The sequence below is a fragment of the Sebastes umbrosus genome, chromosome 19 (assembly GCF_015220745.1).
Source record: "Sebastes umbrosus isolate fSebUmb1 chromosome 19, fSebUmb1.pri, whole genome shotgun sequence".
NCBI classification, from domain to species: domain Eukaryota; kingdom Metazoa; phylum Chordata; class Actinopteri; order Perciformes; family Sebastidae; genus Sebastes; species Sebastes umbrosus.
The window spans coordinates 17,610,439-17,636,270 of NC_051287.1; the positions used below are offsets into that span (position 1 = coordinate 17,610,439).

The 25,832-nt window shown below is 40.4% G+C and overlaps 1 protein-coding gene across 1 annotated transcript in view; it reads left to right on the forward strand.

Annotated features, from left to right (window-relative positions):
* The first annotated feature begins 529 nt into the window (after positions 1-529).
* si:dkey-112m2.1 (transmembrane protein 132C) overlaps positions 530-25,832 on the forward strand; it is a 179,929-nt gene continuing 154,626 nt past the window's right edge. The window contains exons 1-2 of the mRNA XM_037753121.1: positions 530-945; positions 1,329-1,539. Of these exons, the coding sequence (XP_037609049.1) occupies positions 1,473-1,539 (67 nt within the window). The 5' untranslated portion in view covers positions 530-945; positions 1,329-1,472. The remainder of the gene's footprint in view (positions 946-1,328; positions 1,540-25,832) is intronic.

The following is a 25,832-nucleotide window of genomic DNA, read 5'->3' on the forward strand; positions in this document are numbered from 1 at the left end:
TTTACTTATTTTTCTGTTTTTTTTTTTATCCTTTCCTTTTTTTTTTTTTTTGGTATATGTTCATTTATATGTATAAATGTAATTGTTTATGAAATTAACTCTGCTTATTTAATGGTAATTTGCTGTCAACTTTTGTTTTTTATCCAAGTTCAAGCTCAAGTTTAGTTTTTTGATCACACACACATTGACATGGCAGTGAGATTCTTTGTTCCTGTTTTTTTACTCTCTCATCCCTGTATAATAGACAATCGATCAATCAATCAATCAATTGAATAACAATAAACATTATAAATATAGCAGCAACAATAGCAATTGTTCATAAAACGTTTTTTTAAGGCTTTTTTTTTAAAACAAAAATCCCCATGAGGTACGAGATGGGAATTGGATGTGCACAATGCTTGCTGACGTGACGCCCGCAAAAAAAACCCCTCTAATTTGCCCATCCAGCACCCCCACCCTCCAGCACCCCCACCCTCCACCACCCCTCCTCAGTTTCTGCACCAGCGCGCTTCTTCGTGTCCACACAGACAGCCACAGGGCGCAGAGCGGCAACAAGCTCACCGGATCCACTTCACCTACCTGCCGCACATCCACGCACTGACTATTCTGCGCACGCTTCTTCTCTAAATCGCGTGGAAAAGTTGGACTAATAATTTGTCAGATCTCGCGTGTGCTTTACAGGCTGAATGTCACTTGCCAGGTGATTTTTTTTGGATCGCTGTCAATCCACCACCACTCTATGAAAAAGAAGAAGAAGAAAAATCAAGTAGCTGCTGCGCGTCTCGTGAGATCTATTTGGGGAAACACAGATTGTTGAGGACTTTTTTTTCTTTTTTGCTCGTGTCGTTGATGAAATCATTCCAGCTTGAAAAAAAAAGGCTATTTTTTAATGTCAGTATTGGACGAGACCACTGCGCCTGCTGTGCAAAAAAAAAGAGCAATATGGTAAGAAACCTCAATTTCACACTTATTCTTATTCCCAATTCAGGATTTTTTGTAGCACAGTGGTTGTTGAGAGACGTATGAGAAACCCTTGACACGCACATTTGTCAAATATTAAACATCCTGGGTGCTGTAGGGTGAGATTGGCTGACAGATTTGTTTTTACGCACCCAGAGGTGTCTTATCCTGAGAAATTAACACTTTAAATCAACATGTATGGTGGAGAATGAGATCAGCAACAAAGAGGCATTGTTGCTTTATACATTTTGGGGCGTAAAAATCGACAAAAAAATGTGGACTTCTCTTTCTTTCCCCCTGTTTTCTAGCCTATAAGTGTGTTTTTAAGGGGATGATACTGATGATGCGTTCAATGTCTGTGATGACAGGTGGTGTCGGACGGAATACAGCTGTTTTGTTTGAAATGGAGAACTGCCCAGAGAGGATAAATCGCGTGCAAAGTGGTGCGCCTTTCTGCTGAGGGAGTTTATCCACCAGCTTCTCTCCATCACCCCACCTCACCTAGAATAAACATGAGTCCGAGGCGAGACGTGTGGACTCTCCGGTGCGTGGGACTCACCGCACTTCTCCTGTGCACAGGTAAGAAAGACCCTCCAGGGAAACCTCAGCTAATGCCACTTGTGTTCATACACGCCAATTACGCAAAATGAAAGGGTAATGGTCACATAATAAGAGCCACTGTAAATGCATCAACCTTTTACAGAGTGGTTTTATTCAGTTAGTGTTTGAGCATTTAATGAAAATGCAAATGATTTTCCCTTCAGCCAAGAGGACATATATGATTTATGAGACATATAATTAGCTGTATAAGCTGCCGTGGCAGAATACAAAATGACTTGGTGATATTAACATGAGTGAACTGTGACAGTTGCCTGGGGAGTGTGTGTGCGTGGGTTTGGGTGTTGTAGTTTGGTGGTGTTGTATAGCAGCAACATAAATGGGATGCGGTATATGTGTGTGTGTGTGTGTGTGGCACTGCAGAGCATCAGGAATAACAACAGGCTGCAGACACAAACCCAGAAAAAGAGAAGTGCATCTTTTTTGCTAAGTTTGAGCACTTTTGCACTTGGAGAAAAAAAAAAAAAACTTGTGTGTGGGTGAAATCTATGTGTGTTTGTGTGTGTGTGTACGTGTGTGTGTGTGTGTGTGCACCTGTTCTGGGGTGCTCCTGTAATTGCCTGTGAGAGTGCAGATGTTTGGGCGTTATATGTGTGTTTTTGCAAGATGTGTGGGCTTGTGCAGATTACAAAAACATGCATATGTCGGAAAAAAATCATGTTTCATCCTTGCTGTATATACCTGTCAATCAAAGGGATATGAAAAACACTTCTTTTTCTCACTTGGGTATGACTACCAGACGACAGGTATCTTTGTCATTGTGGATGATGGAGAAATACGCAGTCTACTGTGTGTATATATAGGAGATTGCTCATTCTTTTTGTGTAGTTTTGTCCATCCTTTCATTTGGCTATATGGTCACATTTGATTTAAAAAAGTCACTGCTGTGTCAGATTATTTGACAGACTGGAAACAACCAGATGCTCAAATAAAGTACAGTTACTTTATATAATAACCAGGTAACCAGTGGCGTACAAAAACTATCTTTCTCACTTGGGTATGACTACCAGACGACAGGTATCTTTGTCATTGTAGATGATGGAGAAATACGCAGTCTACTGTGTGTATATATAGGAGATTGCTCATTCTTTTTGTGTAGTTTTGTCCATCCTTTCATTTGGCTATATGGTCACATTTGATTTAAAAAAGTCACTGCTGTGTCAGATTATTTGACAGACTGGAAACAACCAGATGCTCAAATAAAGTACAGTTACTTTATATAATAACCAGGTAACCAGTGGCGTACAAAAACTATCTTTCTCACTTGGGTATGACTACCAGACGACAGGTATCTTTGTCATTGTAGATGATGGAGAAATACGCAGTCTACTGTGTGTATTTATAGGAGATTGCTTATTCTGCTTATTCACATTTCATTTAAAAAAGTCACTGCTGTGTCAGATTATTTGACAGACTGGAAACAAACAGATGCTCAAGTAAAGTACAGTTACTTTATATAATAACCAGGTATCCAATGGCGTACAAGACTCTTCGCTGTTAGCCTGAAAACCTTATGGTGACGAAATGACACACTCGGAATGGACACTTCCTAAGTCCCGCCACTTTTCAGTCTGTGCTCCAATAACAGTTGAGCAACCCTTGAACCTGAGGCACAACCTCAACTTTCCCCTTTCCTGTTGGGTTATACCTGAGTTATACTTAGATATGCTACATCTGTTCAAAGGTAGCATCACTAAGTCACATTAGTGTCACAATCTTCACGGACACATTGTATATAGTCACAGTTACTACGAGGAACTTTCATTTTGCCAATTAACAGCACCCGGCCAAGAAATAGTCACGGACATAACCCCATATAAAAGGGTGAACTGTCGTTTTTACACTTCTGTTTTTGTACGGATTAAAGAAACAAGATACAACATCCTTAATTAGTGAGCTGGTGGGCAATTATTTCAACCTTTGGACAGAGACAGGTCTAGCAGTTAAGCCCTCCTTTATGTAGCTCGTATTTGACGGACAGATTGTGAGTCCGAGTTACCTGTCTTATCATCCAACTCGTTTATTTTACAAAATATATAACCGTTAGTACATGTAAGGGAGTGAATGTAACTTGTTATTACCCACTTCTGCTGATGTGGAAGTGAAAACAGAAGTAAATGTTAAATATCGAATATATCTGGCCCATTCCCAGGGTGGAAAATACTGGTGCTTTGTCAAGGCTCTCGGTGATGCTTAAGGCACCCTTTTGCGTCAGTATGAGATGCAACGGGTTTTCCATTAACTACAATGTAAACCCATCCGTGTCAATATTAAACAGTCAGGGAAAATGCACCGGGAGTGTGGTGACGTAGCTTTTAAGAGTGAAAGGACACACACCGGGCGGAATGGGAGGTGGATGGGTCCAACAAACAAGAGGCTGCTTCGTTCATGTCCCCTGTTCACAATGTTCAGTGTCATTTTCACTGAACAAACATAGTGATTATAAGCCCAACCATGTTGTTTTTTCCTAAACTTAACTAGTGGTTTTATTGCCTGAACCTAAGCAAGTATTTTTGTTTACTTCACAATTATTGATATTTAATGAAAGACCATAAACAAATGCTTTCTATTTGAAAAAAATCTTGTATATCGGCCGCCATCCATTCGAGTGTCCCCAAAAAGTTCTGTCAGGCCGAGCGCACCCAAAGAGCACCTTAGTGGACGCCATCACGTTATCTCTATAGCGCTGTCTGCTATGACCCTCCAACATCGCAGCTCCAGTTACACTGCACATGTGTCGTAGATCAGGACCGTGTTCCAGCCTCCATTCCTGGCCTTGGTTCAACGTTGGCTTACTACTTCCCATGCAGAGTTGTGCATGCACACAGTTTAAAAGTTGCAATTTTTGGTAGATCCACCTTTGTTTTAACTTTCAAGTAAGTGGTTCTGGTTAAATTGTGGATTTGTTTTAACCAACTGGTTGCTATAACTTATTTTTAGTGAATTCCAGCCATGAAGTTGCTAATGCTATTATAAGCAATTGGAAAAGAGGTAAAATATTCCCTAAAATATGTATTGGCAAAAGAAAAAAAAAAGTCAGGCAAGTGGCTCTTTTCACTCCACAAATATACAGGTTGGCCAAAGATTGATCCACATCTCGCTGGTTCTAGTCAGCCACTTAATCTTTGCAGGTGAAAGTGTAGAGGAGGGAAAAAAGACAGATTCTATCCTGTCAGTCAACCCCCTGGTGTGCAGAGTCTCAGAGGATATTATAACTCTCCAGCCATCTGATTGCTTTCACCGAGAGGTTCTAGGTTGTCTCCTTGAGACGCACGGCCTGACAGGCACATACTGTAAGGATACCTACACACACTCACATACTGTCAAACTGGCCATCAGGAGATTTGGAAATACTCCACGTAGCCTGACATGCTATAGGATGTGATGCAGTTTTTTTTTTTAAAACATGACAGATTGGAGGATTGTCATCTCTTAGTCAGATAGAAAAAGTTTCAGGGGTGAAAAATTTGCCTAGTTACCACTTCACAGTGAGGCAAAGTTGTAAAAGTTGCGGAACAACTTCATGACGTTATTAATACAACACCAACCAAAGGGATGATTCACGTACATTTTGTCTCAGAATGTGGGAACCCAGAATTAATTATCATCTATTCATTATAACAACCTTATGGTAGGTGAAATACAAAAAAAAGACATAGTGTATGTACAGTATGTATGCATACTGTATAGTTTTCATCACCTGTTCATAAGTATATGACGATAAAGGGCATTGTGGGTAACAAGAGTGGGAGGATTCCCACTCGGAGCTTGCCTGCTCTTTAGTATCTGTGTGGGCCTGACCAGAGTGGATTGGAATGGAAAGTTGAAAAGTTACAAAACCAAAAGCCTATCGCCTTAATTTAATAATAGCTCTCTTGGTCTCTCTCTCTCTGTCTCTCTCCAACACACAGAACCCATATACCCCAAATCACAGTAGCCGGAAGCATTCAAGAACAATTGGCAATTTCAGATGTCTGATCACCACTACCTGTTTAACCATGTTTGTCACAACCTAAACGCAAGAGTTTAATTACTTAGAGTTAGAGAAACCGCTTTACCTTGCCGTCAGACAGCCCTTTCTGACAGGGAACTGAAGCTGTTATATTCATCTATATGCTCTCTTCAAAGGCACTAGACTCCTTTGACAAAAACAGTAATTTTACCTTGCAGAACACAGGCGCTGCTGGTCTATTGCTGCCTTGATGGGTTTGTTTGTTTGTGTTATTGTGTGACTTTGGTGTTTGAAAGGGGTTAGTTTGGATTCACCAAAGTCACACAATAACACAAATAGTTTGTGTTCGATGCAGCGGTAGACCAGCAACTCCCGTGTTCTGCGAGGTAAAATGACTGTTTTTCTCAAGGGAGTCTGGTGGCTTTGAAGAGAGCATAAATAGCGGCTTCAGATCGCTCTTGGAAAGGGCTGTCTGATGGCAATGTAAAGCAGTGAAAATATTCTAAATATAGCATACACTTAATAAAGTAAATATCGACAGTGCAACAGGTGTAGCTGCACAAGGGCCCAGAAGCTGTCAGGGGCCTAAAAATCACCTTCCCACACTGTGTTCTAACAACAAACAAGTATCCGAACATCGCTCTCTGTCTACACTGAATCCGCTCCTATGCACTTATACACACAGGGCTGTGCGCTCGAGATCAGACTGGAGACGTATCCACTTATCCTCCTATATTTGTTCTTTTTAAACAGAAATCACATAGAGTATAGCAAGTGGGAAACTCTCAGCTCCCTGGCGATCTCTCTCCAGCCAGCTGCAGCCTTATTTAGGTTTTTGTAGTGAAATAAGAAGGTATCAAATAGATTACCTCTAAGCTCTACAGGTTTCTCTTATTACAGAACGGGATCAGGGATTTAAATCTATAGCAATGTAATTGTTACCTCTAGAAAAAAATACTGTAGGCTAATTTGCATCTGTGATAACATTTGGCTGCTGAGTCCAGGACAGGCTGTCAGAGTAGAGTTGATACTTTTGGCACTTCGGCTGCTGTCTGTGGTGCTGATCTAAGGCTGTTTTTTTTGCAGGATGGGAGTTGCATTGTGAGCCTCTCTATGGTGGTTGTCTGCTTTGCAATTGTCTGGAGTGGTTGCGTGTGTCCGTGAGCACATTAGTGTGCAATTGTGTTCGGGGCGAGAGCCCGAGAAAAAACATTTGCACCAAGGCCAATCACAATAAGTGTTACGCTGCTGCGTACACTTAAATTGATATGGATTTTTTTAGGTGAGCCTTTCTTTTAGGTGGCTAAAATACGTTTTGCAGTATATTTCTTAACTTCCGTGTTGGTATTACTGCCTGCTTCTCTAAACTGTAGGTAATACGCTGACTATGGATAAGTACCTCATATGACTGTACATAAAAAAATACGAACTATCCCTTTAAGGTATGGTTAGGATCGTAGACTCTGTGATGTCACCCATTGGTTTGTGGACTACGGAAAAAAATCACAAAATTTGTTTTTGCCAATGTGCACAACAAATGTAAAGAGCATTTTTTTTCTCTTAAAGTGGTCATTTGGCCGCAGGTGTGTGTTACTGTAAGACCACCTGTCCAGAAAGAGTCCTGAATGCTATACACCTGCATTATAAACAGTTGAAAAAGTATATCTGGTGGATGATTCTTGAATCTTGCTTACTGTAGATTAGTCAGCTTTGATGCTGTATTCACAATATCTTCCATCAGGACTTTTAGTCAATTCAGCTTTATTACCGGCTATCATGATTGCGCTGTTCAAGGCTGTTGAGAGTGTGGTTGACTGGTCAAAGTTCAGTGATGTTTTTTTTCAGTCCCGGTCTGTCCCTCTCTGTGGCAAACCAAAAACCAAGTAAATGATTTGTCCCTGTTAACCTTTTCAGTTGCACTGTTTGTCATTCTGATGAATTTTTTTTCACTTTCAGGCAACACTCTTGCAATGCTTGCACCAACTTGTAAAGGATTTTTTTTTTTTTTCCCCTGTGCGCTTTTAATGTTTTCCTTACAACGTTTTCATAATTTTTTCACCTTTAAGCATCTCGGTATCCTTTTCGACCAACGACTGAACTTTTAACCTCACAAAACTCTAGAGGCGACCGTGCTTTTGTGGTTGCAGCGAAACTTTGGAACAGCCTTCCCCGTTCCATCAGATCCGTTGAATCTGTGGACTGTGTCAAAGGTGCTGCATTCGATATTCAGAGCATTAATATCGCAGGAAACAACTATTTGTTATGTAAAGATATAAAAGAGTAATATCTTCCTGAGCGGAGAAGTGAAGTCACTCTCCCTTAAGAAGCTGCTGAAAACCAATAATTTCTATAGGTTATCCTTTTTATAAACTATAAACACTCTCTGTTTGTGTTTTGTTCATTTGGTCGTGTGCTTTAATTCTAGTCTAAGTATGTATGTATGGTTTGTATTTGTATGTGTATATTTTATCCAATATGTGAAGCACTTTGTTACTGAGTGTTTTAAAAAAGTGCTATATAAATAAAGGTATTATATTAATATTAGGGCTCTCAAAGTTAAAACAATGATAACGCGTTAACGCAAATTCGTTTTAACGGCACTGATTTCTTTAATGCATTAGCACAACTTGCTATTTTTAGGTTGTAGCAGGCTCAGTTTTAAAGCTAGAGTGAAGATACTGGTATCATATGAAACTACAAAACCTAAAGAATCCATTGGTACCATTGGTGTTATACTATCTTGTCGTGAAGGAGGCTAAATAATCCAAATTTACGCTAAATTTTGGCAAGTAAAAACTGGCATGGCCATTTTCAAAGGGGTCCCTTGATCTCTGACCTCAAGATATGTGAATGAAAATGGGTTCTATGGGTACCCACGAGTCTCCCCTTTACAGACATGCCTACTTTATGATAATCGCATGCAGTTTGGGGCAAGTCATAGTCAAGTCAGCACACTGACACACTGACAGCTGTTGTTGCCTGTTGGGCTGCAGTTGCCATGTTATGATTTGAGCATATTTGTTATGCTAAATGCAGTACCTGTGAGGGTTTCTGGATAATATTTGTCATCCTTTTATGTTGCTAATTGATTTCCATTAATTGATTTATACATACATTTGCATAAAACAAGCACATTTGCCCACTCCCATGTTGATACGAGTATTAAATACTTGACAAACCTCTTTGTAAGGAACATTTTGAACAGATAAAAATTGTGTGATTAATTTGCGATTAATCACGATTATGGACAATCATGCAATTAATTAAATATTTTCATCGATTGACAGCCCTAATTATTATTGTTTCAAAATAACTATCAATGAACTCATACTGAAGTAAACTAAAAGCTTCAAACTGGGAAAACAGGTCAGACTTGTTTTTCAAAAGAACAGATTACAAAAAAATATATATTTTTTTGAATTACCATTGCTGCTGCGACAGGCATCTGTACACTTTGAGAGTGAACTGTGTACTGTGAACTCCGTGTGACTGAGTTCATTCTGTGGACTGTTTTACCTCACTATCCACAGCAAGTAAATTAGCAGTCTACTGACGAAACAGGCACAAACTTGAGACTTAAAACAGATTATCTCATGCCAATGTTAGGAGCGAGGAAGAGCCCGGAGTGACCCTGCACGCACATTAAGGCTGTGAAATCCTTATACCACCTGGAGAGCAAAGCCTCATGGGTTATTACTTGTTGGTTTTGAGCATCTCCTGGTTTCATTCTGGGAGGAGGTTGGCAGTGCTGCGAGCTGGTACACAATTCTGCTTAAAGAAACAGAAGAGGCCTGTAGAATGAGCTGACTTTGTAGAACACTCTCATATGAAAAATTGTCTCCCCCTCTCTTCTTTTTTTTCACTCTTGTTTTCTCCTTAAATGGTTCTATGAGCTGTAACGATCATTACCATAAAACCAGAACTAGGATACTTGTCACTGGGGGCCTCGCCCGGGAAGCTAAAATTGAGTCGGCCTCTTAAACATCTCGGGTCTTTCCCACAGCAGAACAAAGAGGTTGACTTTCCAGAGGCAAAGTCAAAGTTTATCACACTGAAAAAAACACTTTTTGTTTGTCTTTAAAGCAAAAGCCCTCTGGACAAACACACATTTCATAATGATTTGCCAAAATTCAGTGCAAAAATATACTATCACCGAATGAAATGCTGTATTATGAAGTGATAGATGAAGACTTGGCTCTCCCCGTATGACACTGTATTTTACACAAGGCTCCAGAGAGCAGCAGAGAGAAACGCTGCACCGGGGAGCCATATGTCATAGTATATGGGTCATAAGACACAGACACTATTCATAAAGTGAAAGGTCATGTAAAGAACACTTTTAAATAAAATTTGTGGTGGTACAAACCCACAATTTATGTTTGCTTCAAAAATCTACCATGTACTGTAATAAAGCAAATTGAATTAGATTAGAAGCCACTTGTAGTTCTAAGAGATATATAGGATAGCCTTGTTAGTATGAAAGCAGCTTGTACTGTCTGGTTTGATAATAGAGTTATAGTATTAGCCTACTATTTTGTTTCTTTGATGTATTTTTTTTATTGAGTCTATCTACAATTTCACAAATGACAGTATTGAGGCTACTTCAAAATATCCCCTAGGGAACCCAATAAGGCATGACCTCAACATTGGCTAACCAATGTATTGTTACATGCTCGATTTAATTTAAGATTGTCCTTATGGATTAAGAATTCATCAGAAAATATAAAAAAAAAAAGTGTATAAATTTGTGAAACTGTTTAAAGGTGCAGTGTGTAGGATCTGGCTGCATCTATAGCAATGAGGTTGCATATTGCAACCAGCTGAAGCTCCTCCAATGTGTCACATGCAGGCTGATTAGTATACAGTATATACCGCCCCACGACTTGAGAGCTACTTTTGCAAATGTGCACCATATTTTTCTCGCAAGCCAATCAGAGCAGACTGGGCTTTTTTCGGGAGGGCATCTTAAAGAGCCAGGCGCTAAAACGGAGCGTTTCAGACAGACAGTATGTGCATTTTTTGGTTTTGTTTTCGGGTTGTCCGTCCGACCGTCCGGTCCATTCTCATGAATGCACTACCTCAGAAAATTTCTTCAAATTTGGCACAAACATCCACTTGAACCTAAACATGATCTGATTAGATTTTGGTGGTTCAAAGGTAAAGGCCATTGTGACCTCACAAAACACGTTTTTGGCCATATCTCAAGAATTCATGTGCTACTTATGACAATTTCACACAAATGTCTAAGTGATGACATTTTGTACAGACATGGATGTAAACTGCAATTTGACCGGTTGGCGGAGGCATACAACCAAAAGGCGGTAATTCTAGTTTGATCATAAAAATATGTAAACATAGTATGTCACAAGTATGAACCTGAAAATGATTATGACATTGTCCCCTTTAAAGCTGCCATCAAATGAACAAGCTGTAAAAACGACACTGACATATTATTAACTTATAAAGTTGTCACAACAGACCTGTTAGGAAACACCTGCCTAAACACAGCAGATATGGAGCAACATTAGCATTCATTTGGAGTCATGTTTCTGTCCACTTGACGAATGCTAATCCAATATTCACTCTCCCTTTAGTGAGAGAAATGCACTATCTGGGTTTTTAGCTCGCCAGATGTTCGACTTTTTTCACCAGCTTTTTCTGTCTGCCATGTGGTATTAAGCAGGTGGCATACAGTCGATTTTTTTTTACTATGAGAACAGCCGCCTGCTACTGTTGCAGGATTTGAGATTGATAAGGCCGGACACTGTGGACCAGGAAACCAAAACAATGAAGTTAAAAAGGCTACAAAGCTTTGTAGAACTGAGTGCTACTGCGGATTTGGGTGATATTTTTTTGTCTGTTTTTCATTATGAGCAACACCTTGCACAGGACGTACTGACATCTGATCCATTGTTGATATACAAATATTGATTAGCGCAGCTTTACAATCAGCAGTGAACGGAGGGGGAAAGTGTCTCCAACCAGCCACTGAACTAGATTTTTATTGACAATGGATATACCAAGAGGAGAGAAATACCAATATGCACTTAGAGTACTAATCAACAGCTACTATAATTACAGATTACCATTGTCCTCTACCAGCTATGGTACTGCGACAGTATATTAGAACCATTGTAGGTAAAAAAATAAATATATTATGAAGCCGAGGAAGGCTTTTTCTTGAATATTCTCTAAGATTATGAAGTCACTTTTGTTTTTTTCTTTTTGCTGTCAACAAACCACATTGCTTCACTTTGCAAGGTTGGTCAACCTCATTACACCACAGACGCTACGTTAAACACTGCAGCAACCTGAGCTGCTGAGTTCAAAACCGTGGTATCGCCAGCTGCCGTCTGAATTTTGTTGCGCCTAAAGTATTAGTTGTTATTGGGCGTTATATTAGTTATTATGATAAGGATGGCATCTGAGCGAGAGAAAAATCCTGAACGATACATATACATGTTTTCTTCTTGTGTTGTTTTATGAATATGATGCTGACATCGGTATGCTTTGTACTTTATCCTTAATAGACCTGTAGACATTTTATTTTACCAATTGGTTATCAGATAAATCCTGAAGATTGCTGTTTCCGATGTCCTCTCTGACGGTCGGCCTCCGAGTGAGGCGAAGGTCCTGAAAGATACATAGACACATTTTCTTTCATGTTCTTGCAGTGTTGATTTATGAACATAAATAAATACTGTTGTAATATATTTTGCACTCAGAGGCTCGCAGTGTTTAACGGTGGCGTCTGTGGTGAAACAAACATCGTAAATTTGTGACTTTAATCTCAGATAATTTCAGATTTTCTCTTTCAAATCTGACTTTACAATCTCAGAGACTAATCAAATTTGTAATCTCATAAATTTAAGACTTTAATCTCATAGAATTACATTTTTTTTCTCACAAATTTACAATTTTAAAATCTCAGAGAATTTCTGAGTTTTTTCTTGTAAATTTATGACTTTAGAATCTCAGAAGAATACGTTTTTTTTCTCGCAAATTCTGAGATTTTCTTGGAATTTTATCCCCCTCCCCTGGCTCCGTATTTTTTTTTTGCTTTTTTTACCTACAATGGCCCTAAAAAGAGTGTCATAGTGATACAGCTATTAACTCACTCAAGTGCTATTTTTTTTCATTCTATGAGACTGGACTACTTGCACTGTGTCTTGTTGCCCCTGCATTCCTTTTGTGTTCGCTACACCCATATCCACCGCAACTCATTGACAGTGTTGCTGTGTAAATGTAACAGGAAGCAGCAGATGGACCTCGTGCTGAGAGATGATTGGTTACAGTCATGAGAGCACAGCAGCAGTCATTCCTCCTTGTAGGTTAAACTTTAGTTTTCATGCATTTGTCTAGCGGCATCAGATAATTATCTTCACCACCATTTAACTTCCTGACTTATGTTCACTGGCAACGTTTTTCCCAGTACGGGAAGCGCTTTATTTTTGTTCCACATGTAAGTCATGGGGTCAGCGGTTGTGACACCACCAGAGACCAGGGTTGAGTCCTATAATATATGTCACTTTATTCAACATAAAAGCAGTACAACGATCTTTCTGCTATGTGTGCCATAAATAAACCATAAAAAAAAACATTTTTTTTTTGACTTGGCAGATGCGTTTATTAACTTAACATTAATATGTACGATATGTTGATAAAAAAAAGTAATCAAGACATCATTTTTCCCCCGACAGCAGGAGGCTTATGTAAAAAGCCTTACCATGGCAACCGTGTAAATACAGTAGTGAAGCCAGAGAGGGAGAAAAACATATATGGAATATTTTTTTTTGACTTGTTTATAGCATCGTCCTTAAAGTTTAAGTGAATTATTAATCAGAAAATAAGTTAAATTCTAACACAGGCATGCAGTGTATGAGTTACGCCTGGGTGACCCAGATAAGCAGCACTTCTTAGGGGTGCTGACACTAAATACCTTTTTGGCAATGAACAATTTTTAATTGATTCAGTGGAGTTGAGGCAAATCTTGCCCCCTGCTGATACACTCTTTTCATCCACCTGGCAGACCTTCTGTTTTTTTTGGAGAGATGCTCTGAGCATCCAAAGTTCAAATATCATACTATACTCCAAGGCTTTTTACTTTTCATTGAATTTGATACAAACAGAAGTGGGCCTTTTAAGTGTTGTATCTGCGGTAAGAGAAAGTCATAAACAGTGTCGGCACTTGGAGAGTAACTGAAATGAACGGTGAGGGTTTTTTTCCCCCCTCAGTTAGCTAATGGCATTAGCTGATGTCATTAGCCGTGCGAGCCAAGTGATTGACGGGAAATGACTTTGACGTTGCACAGCGATTGTACTGTACAAGGACGGTTCAGCACTTCTCTGTGCAGGGAATTCAAATGACAGGCATAAATGGTGCATTTTGGTTTATTTCCAAGTGTGTCCAGTGGGATCGCTTGTGTAGTTGTGTTTCCTAATAATTAATATTATAGCGATTATTGATGGTGATGCCTGAAAAAGTCCAGGCAGTTCAGAGGCTGTTCAACTCACATGAAAATGGCACACATTGAGTTAAACCTAAGAATTCAGAAAGGCGTGGGCTTTAGACAGCATGACAAATGAGGGGATTTTACTCCTTAACTATTCCTTCAGTCATAGGACATGGTCATTTGCTTTCCCAGAAATCCATAGGATGTAATCCGCTAGGGGAAAAAAAAAGAAATGCAAAAAGTGACTTTCTTTTCCCACAGGTTTTTTGCTTTACTAATAGGATCAAAGACTGAGACGATGAAACGAATAATCGATATATATGACAGCGTTAAGATGAAACACTGCCCTGCTTTCCTTCTCCGCTCAGTGTTCGGAGAATTGGGAATACAGCGCAACCCAACCATGGCTGGCGCGTGAAGATCCGTGCTGATGCACCCCGACACACATAATCACACACAAAGCGCACGTGCGCAGCATCGCTAAAGCTTTTGTGACACATTGTGGCTGTGCACTGTAAACACACACGCACACACACTGAGAGGCACACACAGACTCATCTGCTTGGGCAAACAACTTCACAGCCATCCAACTGGGAAAGGATCGCACTCCACGGGAGGTCTGGAGACAATTAGCATAACTAACAGAACACTCAGCGCTCTCACCAGCAAATCAGAGGGAAATGAAAAAGAACCAGAGCGGAGGAAGAATGTTAACAGCGTTTTTTTTGTCACTTCCTGTATGAGAGATTGACAGAGGGAGATCACATATCTCGCTTCACCAGCTTTGGTCCCACAAGACATGTGGAGGTACAGTATGTGCACTCTTTTCTCACAAGAATGTCGCTTGGGCTTCGACCTCCCCCCCTGCCGAGGCGGCCTCGCACCGCATCACTTTACGGGAAACCGTCGCAGAAGTTTTGCAATAACTTGTCAGAGAAAGCCAATTACATTTTTCTTTTATTTTCGAAAAGAGTTTTGTCATTTTGTGTCACTCTTGTGTGTGAACGCCACAGGTAGCGATGTAGAGATGATGACAGTGGTGATGGGAGAGTTTTCAGGTGGTGCCGTTATCTGCCCGGGTCAGAGGAGGAAGCTATTGCCTTAGTGTTTTTTCTTTTTGTCAAAATATGATTTATAACAGTGGAAATGGTCCCGATGGGCGGCACTGTTGTGAAATCTGTTTCTCTAGGTCTCCACAGCTACAGTATGCAACTTGTCTCAGTCTGTCTTTCTCTTTCTATCTATTTGTTTCGTCATTGCCTGGTTCATCTGAGTGTCCGATTCCAGTTAAGAGCTGTTCCTCAGTGACATGCACACTATTATTCTGAATATGACAATATGTTTAAAATTTGATATGGATCATGTGAGCATGGAACTTATTCCAAATGGAGCATTTTCCGGTTAAGACATGTGAGCTATGCCGATACTATTCAGGTTTTAGGAGCATTATTTGAACCATAGACTGTATATCAGAAGTGGACGTATATAGTCACCGTAACGTCAACCATTGGTTTGTGTACTGCCGTTTGGAAGCCTTGAGTTTGGCATTTTGGCCGTTGCTATCTTGGTTTTTGGCCGTCACCATGTTGGATTTTTGCAAACTGAAGTGACACGAGAGGGTGGAGCTAAGCAAAACAAAAACACTGAATAAGACATTTTTAGGCGACCAAAATGTCACAATTAACAGAAAACACACTGTGAAAGGGTTAAAGTTCTTCGACAAAAACATGGACAACTCCCAGACCGGACAATGCCGTGGTACCGACCTGTCAATCACAAGGTAGCCACACCCCTAAAGCATACCCTGCTTTATGGTCTATTTGACTCTAAATGGGACCATAATTTACTAAATGAACATCATGCTGTGTTGAAGAAGACTTGAAACCATAACCATGGCGATTGAGACCATAAACTCATGCTTACAATGTTTACTGAGGTAACAAATCAAGTGAGAAGTTGGGTCATTTTCTCATAGACTTCTATACAATCAGACTTCTTTTTGCAACCAGAGGAATCGCCCCCTGCTGGCTATTAGAAAGAATGCAAGTTTAAAGCACTTCTGCATTGGCTTCACTTCTCAGACCAGGGGTTGCCCACAGTTTGCGACGCCACGGCCTCTTGCCTGTTTCCAACCAGCTCTGTGCGTTGTTCACAAACCAACTAGCCGACAGTTTGCAGAGACGCATGCTCAAAAGCCCACATTTCCGGTCGGAAGGAGAAACACACCTACTTTTCAACATTATGAAAGACTTGAATATCAACAGGTTTTTTGGACATGCACAAATATCACAATGCTGACCTTTTCAAGAAGGTGGTTAAAAGAATGAGAGAGAGAGAGGCTGTGTTTGCATGGTTGAACATGTCTGCCACCAGTTAATCGGAGTATGCAAGGCTGCATGTAAACGTGAATATTGGTGGAATGTTCATTTTCATTAGCCACTTAAACAGCTTAGTAGGAATATTGTCTTTTTTGGAATAAGGACAAAAAACAGAATATTTTGTGCATGTAAACGTAGTCGGTGATTGCCTATATCAGAATAGCAAAAGAAAGAAAAAAAGAAAAGATAAAAACTCCACACAGGTGAATTTTAATTTCAAACTTGATGGACATTTCCTGAGGGGAAACTATTCCACACCTTTAGGAATGTGGTTCTCAAACCATCAAACCAAGACTCAATTCCCTTACCAATTTTCAGCAACACTGCCTCAAGAGAGGTAAACATTGCTGAGAGCTCCAGCCTATCAAAAAAATGTATTAGCAATAGGACTTCCATCTTCCAAAACCTACAGTATATCTGTATAGGTGTTAATACTTTCCATCAGTGAGGCTCTGAACTCGTCGACCGTAGTGATAAATAGATTAGAATCTCACCTTTCAGATGTATTAATTGTGTGGCATTTGATTCAGATTATCAGAAATGTGCAGTTGTGCGTGTAACTTCTGATAGGAGACGCCAACTAAAGCGCTGGCAGTTTGTATTCTATATGTTAATGTGCCAACTGTGTTGTTTCAAAGACATCCTAACGGTATATAACTTTGTGTAGGAACATATAGGGTCAAGCATGGTTTCATATGTGGACTGCCTTTCAGTGGCTGTATGTATGTATGGTTTACTTGTTCATTGGCCAGGAGAATGAGATCCAGATATCGATCGATCTGCGGGCTGCAGGCCAGACCTGGGCTCAAAATTGTGTGCAGCCTTAATAAACTCTTATTGGTCAATTTCTAGTTCACATTAAATGTGCTGATGGCCAGTTGGTTGGCCCGATTAGGTCAGAAAATTGTAATCTGTGCAGCGATGGAACAGATGTCATCACGGAATGAGAAAAATATGTTTTTGAGCATCAACAGTTGAGCGCTGTATGTGTGTGTGTTTGTGTGGGGATTTGTGGATGTGTGTGTATTGACGTAGAGCTTCTCGATTTTTGCCAAAAAAAAAAAAAAAATCAGATTCGCAATAATCAGTGATGTGGATGCTCACATATGGTCTTTCTTCATTGTAATCGTCATATTCTCGTCCTGCTTCATCCTTCTTTCCCTACTACCGTCCTCCCCCTCACCTTCACATCATCATCGTTCTTCTCCCCCTTTCATCTCCACCCCTTTCCTTCCCTCTTCATTTACTGATTGTATCTCTTTTTCCTCACGTGTTCCAGTCTTTTCCATCAAAGCTAAATATACAAATACAAAAATATCAGTGGCAAATTTAAGAGAAAGATTAACAGCAAGATTTTTTTGAAGGCTGCTTTTCTTCAAAATGGTTTAATATCTAGGAGGCTTGAATATTACAAGCAAAAAGTAGTACTTATGTTGCCTAAACATAACCAAGTCGATCTTTTCCTAAACCTAATTAAGTAGTTTTGTTGCTTTAACCTATCTAAGTAGTTATGTTGCCTAAATCGAACCAAGTCAATCTTTTCCTAAACCTAATTAAGTGGTTTTTGTCACGTAACTTCCGTACTTAAGTTACGCCGCTTCTGGTATTATTTTAACCCAAACCACAATCTTTTCCTAAACCTAATTAAGTAGTTTTGTTGCCTAAGCCTAACTAAGTAGTTTTGTTACTTAAATCTAACCAAGTTGATATTTTCCTAAAACTAACTAAGTAGTTTTGTTGCCTAAACCTAACCAAGTTGATCTTTTGCTAAACCTAACAAAGTAGTTTTGTTGCTTAAACCTATCTAAGTAGTTCTGTTGCCTAAACCTAACCGAGTCGATATTTTCCTAAACCTTACTAAGTAGTTTTGTTGCTTAAACCTAACAAAGTAGTTTTGTTGCCTAAACTTAACCAACTTGATATTTTCCTAAACCTAAATAAATAGTTTTATTTTGAAAAAACTGGGGCGGTAATTGACATGTGCTGTTGTTGGACATTCGTAGCAAAACAAATGAAAAATGAAGAATAACTTTTTTTAAGAAATCATACGGAATGTTGTATGAGAATACATTGTTTAAATACAGGAAATGATGCGCTTTTTAAATGCACTTTTTTCCAGCAACAATCTTGTGCTTGTTGTGTATTATTTGGATTTACTGAGGTATCATTTTGAATAACAATAAACATAATATCACAAGTAAATTGCTCCAAATGCAACACAGAAATTCATCCATCCCATTGTAACTCTTAAAATCTATCAGACCTATAAGGTAGGCCTCTGCTTGTGCGACCAGCAGTGACCTAGTGTTTCATATGTTCTCTGTCCATCACTATTATGATTTGTCTCACAGTTCACTCTCCGTTTTCTGGCCGGATCTGCCGACCCATACGTCATGCTTTATTTCCGTAAATCCACTGAGAGATCTTTTATCTACATTTCCATTTTGTCCATTGCATCCACCGCTCTGCTTCCATGCATCCATTACTTTTACTCCCCAACCACCCGTGGCCTTTACTTCTCCTTAGAATCTAATTACCGCGGGTAACCAGACCAACCAACATACATTCTCACTAGAATCAATCTAAATAGAAGAGGAATGGCCAATCCGTCCATCCGCTCGGCCTGGTTGCTCGGACTCGACCAAGACTGAGCTCGTTTTTTTCAATTTGTGCCTATATGTGCCTCCAGTGAAGGGCTACGGAGTCAAACATAAAGAGAACAAAATCTCTGCCTCAGTTTTTGAGGCTTGTGACTCATCTGGACACTGTTCCAACATTTGTCAACACAGCCGATTTGAAGGCTTTGGCAAACTGGTTGATCAGATTACCCTAAATATCTGATCACTTATCGTCCATAATGGGTATTTTGAGCGCATCCATCTGCTCTTAGCACATGCCTGCGCCCTATCCAAGGCAACAACAGTGATTTTTACAATGTCTCTTATTTAGTCGTCCTGTCCCCGTTTCCCTCACGAGCCATGTGGTGTGCTGCTCTGAGCACGCCCAGGGCCAGATCTGGGCCCAGTGCCTCAGTAATAGAGGATAAATCAGTTCTTAAAAGGTCCATATAGGGGGGGGGGGGCGAAATGTATCCAAAGCCCAAGGATTTAACCAGAGACACGAAATCCCCTTTGTTTCGCTGTGGGCATGAAGCTGAGTGAGTGAGCCTTCTGTGGGCTCTTGGTACCAGTCTGGGGCCTCCTGAGTGCCAGCATTTTCCAGCAGGTAATTGGGCCTCTGAGTGTGTGTGTGTGTGTGCGTGTAATCTCCATGAATACAGTGAGGATACATTGCCCATCACTTTCCAAAGTAGACATTGAGGGAGGCATGCCACTTTTATTTAAGGTAACTGATGAGGCAGACAGCTGGACTGACGTACTGGTCCACTCATGTCTTAACACTCCCAGCCCGAGGTGTGATTTCTATCAGCACTTTCATTTTCTTTAGCTCCTCATCCTTCTGGTTTTGCCCCCGTGTGGGATCGCTTGACGGATTCCCCGGAGATTCAAAGGCTGTTGTGGCTTTTTTGCCTGAAATGGTTTAATATAAAAATAGGCTGGGGGATATATCATCATCTCTATATAGTCTCCGAGCTCCCCCCGCGTTTTTATAGAAGCGAATACAAAAATAAGCCAAGCTCCAATTCACTTGACAACTTGCCATTTTCTCTAATTGCTCTGGCCATGAGATTTCTTTCGTCCAAAACAAAGCTAGTCTCTGGAGCCAGAAAAATGTTGAGAAACCCAGCGATATATTGACGTGCAGTAAACAAGAACCGACAGTACAGTATGCTATGTTTGCCCTTGTATTGCATTATAATCTTTGTTCTACATCTCGCATGCAGCGTGCAGGATCAGATAGCTTTTCTCTATGCAGTGGCTGTCTGTCTTACACAGTTATCTGCAGCAGCAGATGTGCTTTTGTTTAAACAACAACAGTCTGTTAGAAAAGACAGATATCTCTGACTCAATGTCAGATACACACAGTATAGGGTACATTGCAGAGGTTGTTCAAGCGGTAGGATTGTTATAAGCATATCAAGTAGGGCTGCAGTGATTATTTTCATAATTGTTTTTTTTTTATTAATTGATTAATTTAGCCTTTAAGCTGTCAAAAAATGCTCATCACAAGCTCCCAGAACCCAAGGTGACGCTTCAAATTGCTTCTTTCGTCCGACCAACAGACCAAAAGCCTTAAAGAGGACCTATTATGCTTTTGTGCTTTTTTTTTTCCCTTTCCTTTAGTGCGTTTTATCGTTTTTTTGTGCTTGTAAAAGGTCTGCAAAGTTACAAAGCCCAATATTCACGCCAAAGAGAGTTACTCTCCCTCACAGAAACACTGCTCCTGAACTGCCTGAAATGACTTGCTTGGAGTCCCGCCTTCTCTTCCGTAACGTAGTGATGTCACCAAGTAACACATTTGCATAATGCCTTGCCTTAGCGTCTAGTTTGGCACGCCCTCAAACAAAGCTAGTTAGAGCGGACCTGGAGGCGTGTCACGTGTATACCATGTAGTCTGCAATGCAACCGCTTCCACGTAAAATATGCTACGCTCAGAGCTAGTGACGTAGAATATAAAGTGAGAGAGACTGCTTATTGGGGGCAGAAGGGGAGGAGGACTTTCAACCAAGAGGCGCTGGTGTTCAAGACCGGTGTTCATGTCCCAAAGTGTGTCAAAAGTTATTTTGAAGTTACTCTAGAGACCTTTTTGACATCCTTTTTTAGAGACATTTCTGATGTTTTTTTCAGTACTTATGTTACGTTGTATGTATGTATGTATGTATGTATGTATGTATGTGTATGTATGTACCTATTACTTAGTTTACATACTTATTTTAAAGGAACAATGTGTAGCATTTGGGGGATCTATTGGCAGAAATGGAACATAACACTAATAGGTATGTTTTCTTTTGTGTCTAATCACCTGAAAATAAGAATCGTTGTGTTTTCGTTACCTTAGAATGAGCTGTTTATATCTACATAGAGCCGGCCGCCATGTTTCTACAGTAGCCCAGAATGGACAAACACTGGCTCTAGATAGGGCCATTCGAGTTTTCGTATTTTTCCAATACATGCCACCAGATCCTACACACTCAACCATGATGTTTTTCCTAAACCTAAATGCGACCGTTACCATTGTCTTGTTGCTTAAGCATAATCGCAACAGTTTCAAGGTAACAACGTGACACGCTGAAAGCCTAAAATGCATTATCATGGCGTGCGGAAATGTTGTGCTATTTATACGCCTTCCAATGAGATCAGGTTGAAATGTACAGCCTACCTTTCATCACACTGCTATTCAAAAACTGCAGCCTGGAACCTTGAAGCTCTTGGATCAAACACTTTGCTTCTCTGTAGTGTATTAATTTGTCTACTAAAAACACATCTGCTCCGTTCAATTTGTCCATCATGCATATGAGTACTCACTGCAAATATTTATACTGCCATTCTTAGTTTGGATTTCCTCACAAGCCGGGATATACCTCCAATCTGTAAAGCTAATTACTCCCACTTCCGTTCCGATGTCGTACGGGGCCAGAGGTTCTTTCATATGTAGATTTGATTAAATTATGCTATGGTGAGCTCATTAGATTGGATTTACATTTAGAGATGTTTTGTGCTCCGTCCCCCCCTGAACTCTCTCGACACGAGCCCTGCAATCACAGGATTCTGATGACCTGACATTTCCTGGCCAGCGCTTCCACCGCCGCAGCACCGCGCGCTCACAAAGTCGTGTCTGCTCATCAAAGCCAGGAAATGGCACCATGCTGCTTTTAAATTCATGGTTCACTTTGCTATTTTAAACACTCTCATGGTTTTTGTAATGGGTCGAGCTGGTTAGTTAAGTGGGTCAGAAAAGCAGATCAAAGGCCAGCCTCTGGTAGATACAGTCAGGATGTTGGACCATATCGGCTGCGAGGAGTCAGGATGCCAAATTTGTGTCAGTCAGTCATCCTGTCTGCTGTCAGGCTTTGATTTTGTTATTGATGAATAACCAATTCAAGACCAACAATAGACCCGTTTGTGTCTTTTTTAGGGGAGACTTGGTGCTAAATTTAACCATTTTTTACCACTCAAGAGTTGATAAAAATGATCAATAATCCCTCCAAAATACCACATTAAGACACCAAGACCTTGAGGAACACCATAAAGAAAGCCATGCTATGATTTGGTATCAAAAACTTTGGACATCTGGAGATTTCTGCAAGAATTGCATTTTTCAATCTAAGGTCATTTTATACAGTGAGGTCAAATTGCATTCCATTACTACAATGAAATGGCTACTATGGGGACTAACATCATCACACATCAATACAATTGGGCCCATTGGATCCACAAGACTCTCAGCTTTATAGTGATACCCAATTCTTGAGATTCAAAGACCCCAATATGCAGACACATCATTTTTAGAATAAGCGAAAATAACACATTTTGACTGCATGTTTTTTGCCCCAAACTGCATGTGATTATCATAAAGTGGGCATATCTGTAAAGAGGAGACTCTTGGGTACCCATAGAACCCATTTTCAGTCACATATCCTGAGGTCAGAGGTCAAGGGATCCCTTTGAACATGGCCATGCACGTTTTTCCTCACCAAAATGTAGCTTAACTTTGGAGTGTTTTTTATCCTCCTTCCCGACAACCATAACTTGGTTGGTACCAATGAATTCCTTGGTTTTCTAGTTTCATAATATATCTGTCAGTTGGGATCGCGGGTCTTGGAAGGTTGAATTTCAACAGTAACCAGAAATCTTTACTTTTCCATAGAGAACTATAGTCATTGCATTGTTTAAGTTGTTTTGCTCAGGAGTTTGAACTGGGCTGTCTGTGGGTAAATCTGCAGGATGACTGACTGTTTTAGGTTAGCTCGCTTAAAGAAAGCAGTGGATCTAATCGTGACAAAGAAAGAAAAAAATTAGAGAAGTAGCCATCAATCATAAACCCCCGTTTTTTTCTGCTGTCAAATTACCTCCGCACCATCACACCACCCCCGACTGCAATTTTATAGAAAGAGAACACTTTATCTTTCCAGCTGTCAGAGGGATGATCAGCCTGTTGATTGTGACGCGAGCATTGCAGTATGCCGATTAAGTTTGTTCGACATTTAGAGATGAATAAGCCGCTGCGCACCCTGCAGAGCATAGAGCGTGCGAAAAACATGCAGGGGTAAGGTATGTGTATGAATATTAACATCATAAATTGGCGCTGTATTTCCATTTCTTTCATAATGATTTTTTTTTTTTGCTGATGTGATATTACACAGGAGAATAATAGCTGTAGAATAAAAGGGAGGATTGAGGGCTTATCTGGCTCCGCAGGTGTGGTATTACAGGCTTCTCAATGGGAATCAGACATGTGATGTGTGAAGTATAAGCTCCTGCACCGCACAGTGGAGCATTCTGTACATAATCCCAGTGCACCTTCCCATAACTGGGAGCTTGGACAAAGTGAATGGCGCACTGGCGTGACACCGACAAACGGCCACTGAAAGATGGGCACGAGTGCTTTTCGTGCTTTGTGCAGCTGTGATGCTGCTGCCAGGGGTGAAATCTCCTCCATGCCAATGTAAAGGCAGCTTCTTTTCTTCCTTTCCGTGTTAAATAAAACACACAAAAAGAGAAATGATGGGCTGTTAGAGGAGAAAAAAGGCTGAAGAAGACTCATTTTACTGTACTGAGAAATGGGTTTAATGCGGCCAAAACTGTTATCCCATAGCATTATCTTCAAACAAGCTCATCATATATCATTAGTGATGTAATACATTCGGATAGATCGCCCTTCAAAGCAGTGCAGGGAAGAGTAATTAATCTATTTTCATCATGTATACTAATCTATTTTTGTGCTTCGGCTCAGCTAATCAAGAATCAGTCCCAAACTTGTGTTATCTATTTTCATTCCGCATTGTGGTGAAATGAGACTGTGGATCTGGACCACTGAATATTCAGTGAGTCTTTGTAGACTAATTATACTGTGTGTCTTCATAAACTTGGGGACTGCATGCGGAGACTGAATAAGGCAGAGCAGGAAAATAAATTGATTTCTTTGCTTTGATGCAGCTGTGTTGTGCGTGCACAAGTGTCTGATGAGGGGCCCGGGTGAAATAAAGGAATCTTATAGTCTTTATTTCTTTTGTATGATAATTTAGGCCACGCATTGTGCCGAATATCCTGCCTCAGCACGAGGATCGCGGGGAAAAGCTATTCTGGGCCGTGATGAAATTAATGGCACATTTTATTGGTGCAGGTCATGTTTTGCGTTGTTGCGGCATTGTAATGAAGAAGAATGTTGAGGAATGTCGAGGAGGTGGAGCATTAAAATGCCCCCGGCAGGTTCTGCTCGCTATCGAACGGGAAATGAGTCCATCATGGGGGGAAAGCTTGTTCAAAACCAAGTAATGATTAATGCGAGTTTGGATGCGTTTGCACACATGCTTGCTGATTGAGCATGTGCAACATACAAACACACAAACATTACGACATATGCATACAAATACACTCATATGAACAAATGTCTTCCATCTTATATAGTTATTCAAGCATTCAGGCACCACATTTATGCGCACACACACACATATATATAAAGGCCAGTCACAATAATAAGCGCCTATTTAGCATGGCAAACTGGGTTTGTGCACAAATTGCTCTCATGTCTCAATACTCCGCTCGTTTCAGTGTTTATTTCCAATCACAGGCCAAACTTTTTAAATTGATCGTGTAACGTTTATTTCTGCTCGCCTCCGAGACAACAAGACGGCCTAATGGATAAAGAAACTACTCGTGCGTGTCCGTCAATGTCGGCGAGCATAAAATTGAAACTTTAAAGAGAGCCGAGAACTTTGAAACTGCTGCATTTGGCAATTTTCACAGCAGCGAGACATTGGCACATTCATTTAGAGACATTAGTGTAATTAATGCAAACAAATGAGACCATTAGATCTCAGCCGCCATTGGCTTTCTGTTTTGCATTTTGAGATGTGAGTGAAATACGTTGAAGGAGGTCGGCTAAGTTTTTGCGAAGTGGCTGATATAGTGGAACAAAGGAAACTTAAGAATAAATCTCATCGTAGAATGTTGTTTTGAACCGCGTCCTTCAGCCTTTCATAAATGCAGGATTGCTTCCTTGTGAAACAAGCTGGAAACAAGAAATGGCAACATGATTGGCTATAATTGGATCATAAAAGATGAAGAGACACTTGATGAAAAAAGGAACCTGCAAGGCCACATGCATTGCAAGGCCAACAAGAAAACAACTATGAACCTGCCTGTATTGTGTGCTGCTGCTCCTCTGCAGCACAGGAGAGCTCGAAACCAGCACTACAGCCAACTGCATCCAAGCAACCATTCCTTAGTGAGCCCTGAAGTCGTTTTAGTGTCACAGTGCCTGCACAAAGTATAACCACACTGTCTCCAGGAATACTCTGTGATGAGACTTCTGGGTTTTACAGGACCACTCACACAGCTGCTCCGTACA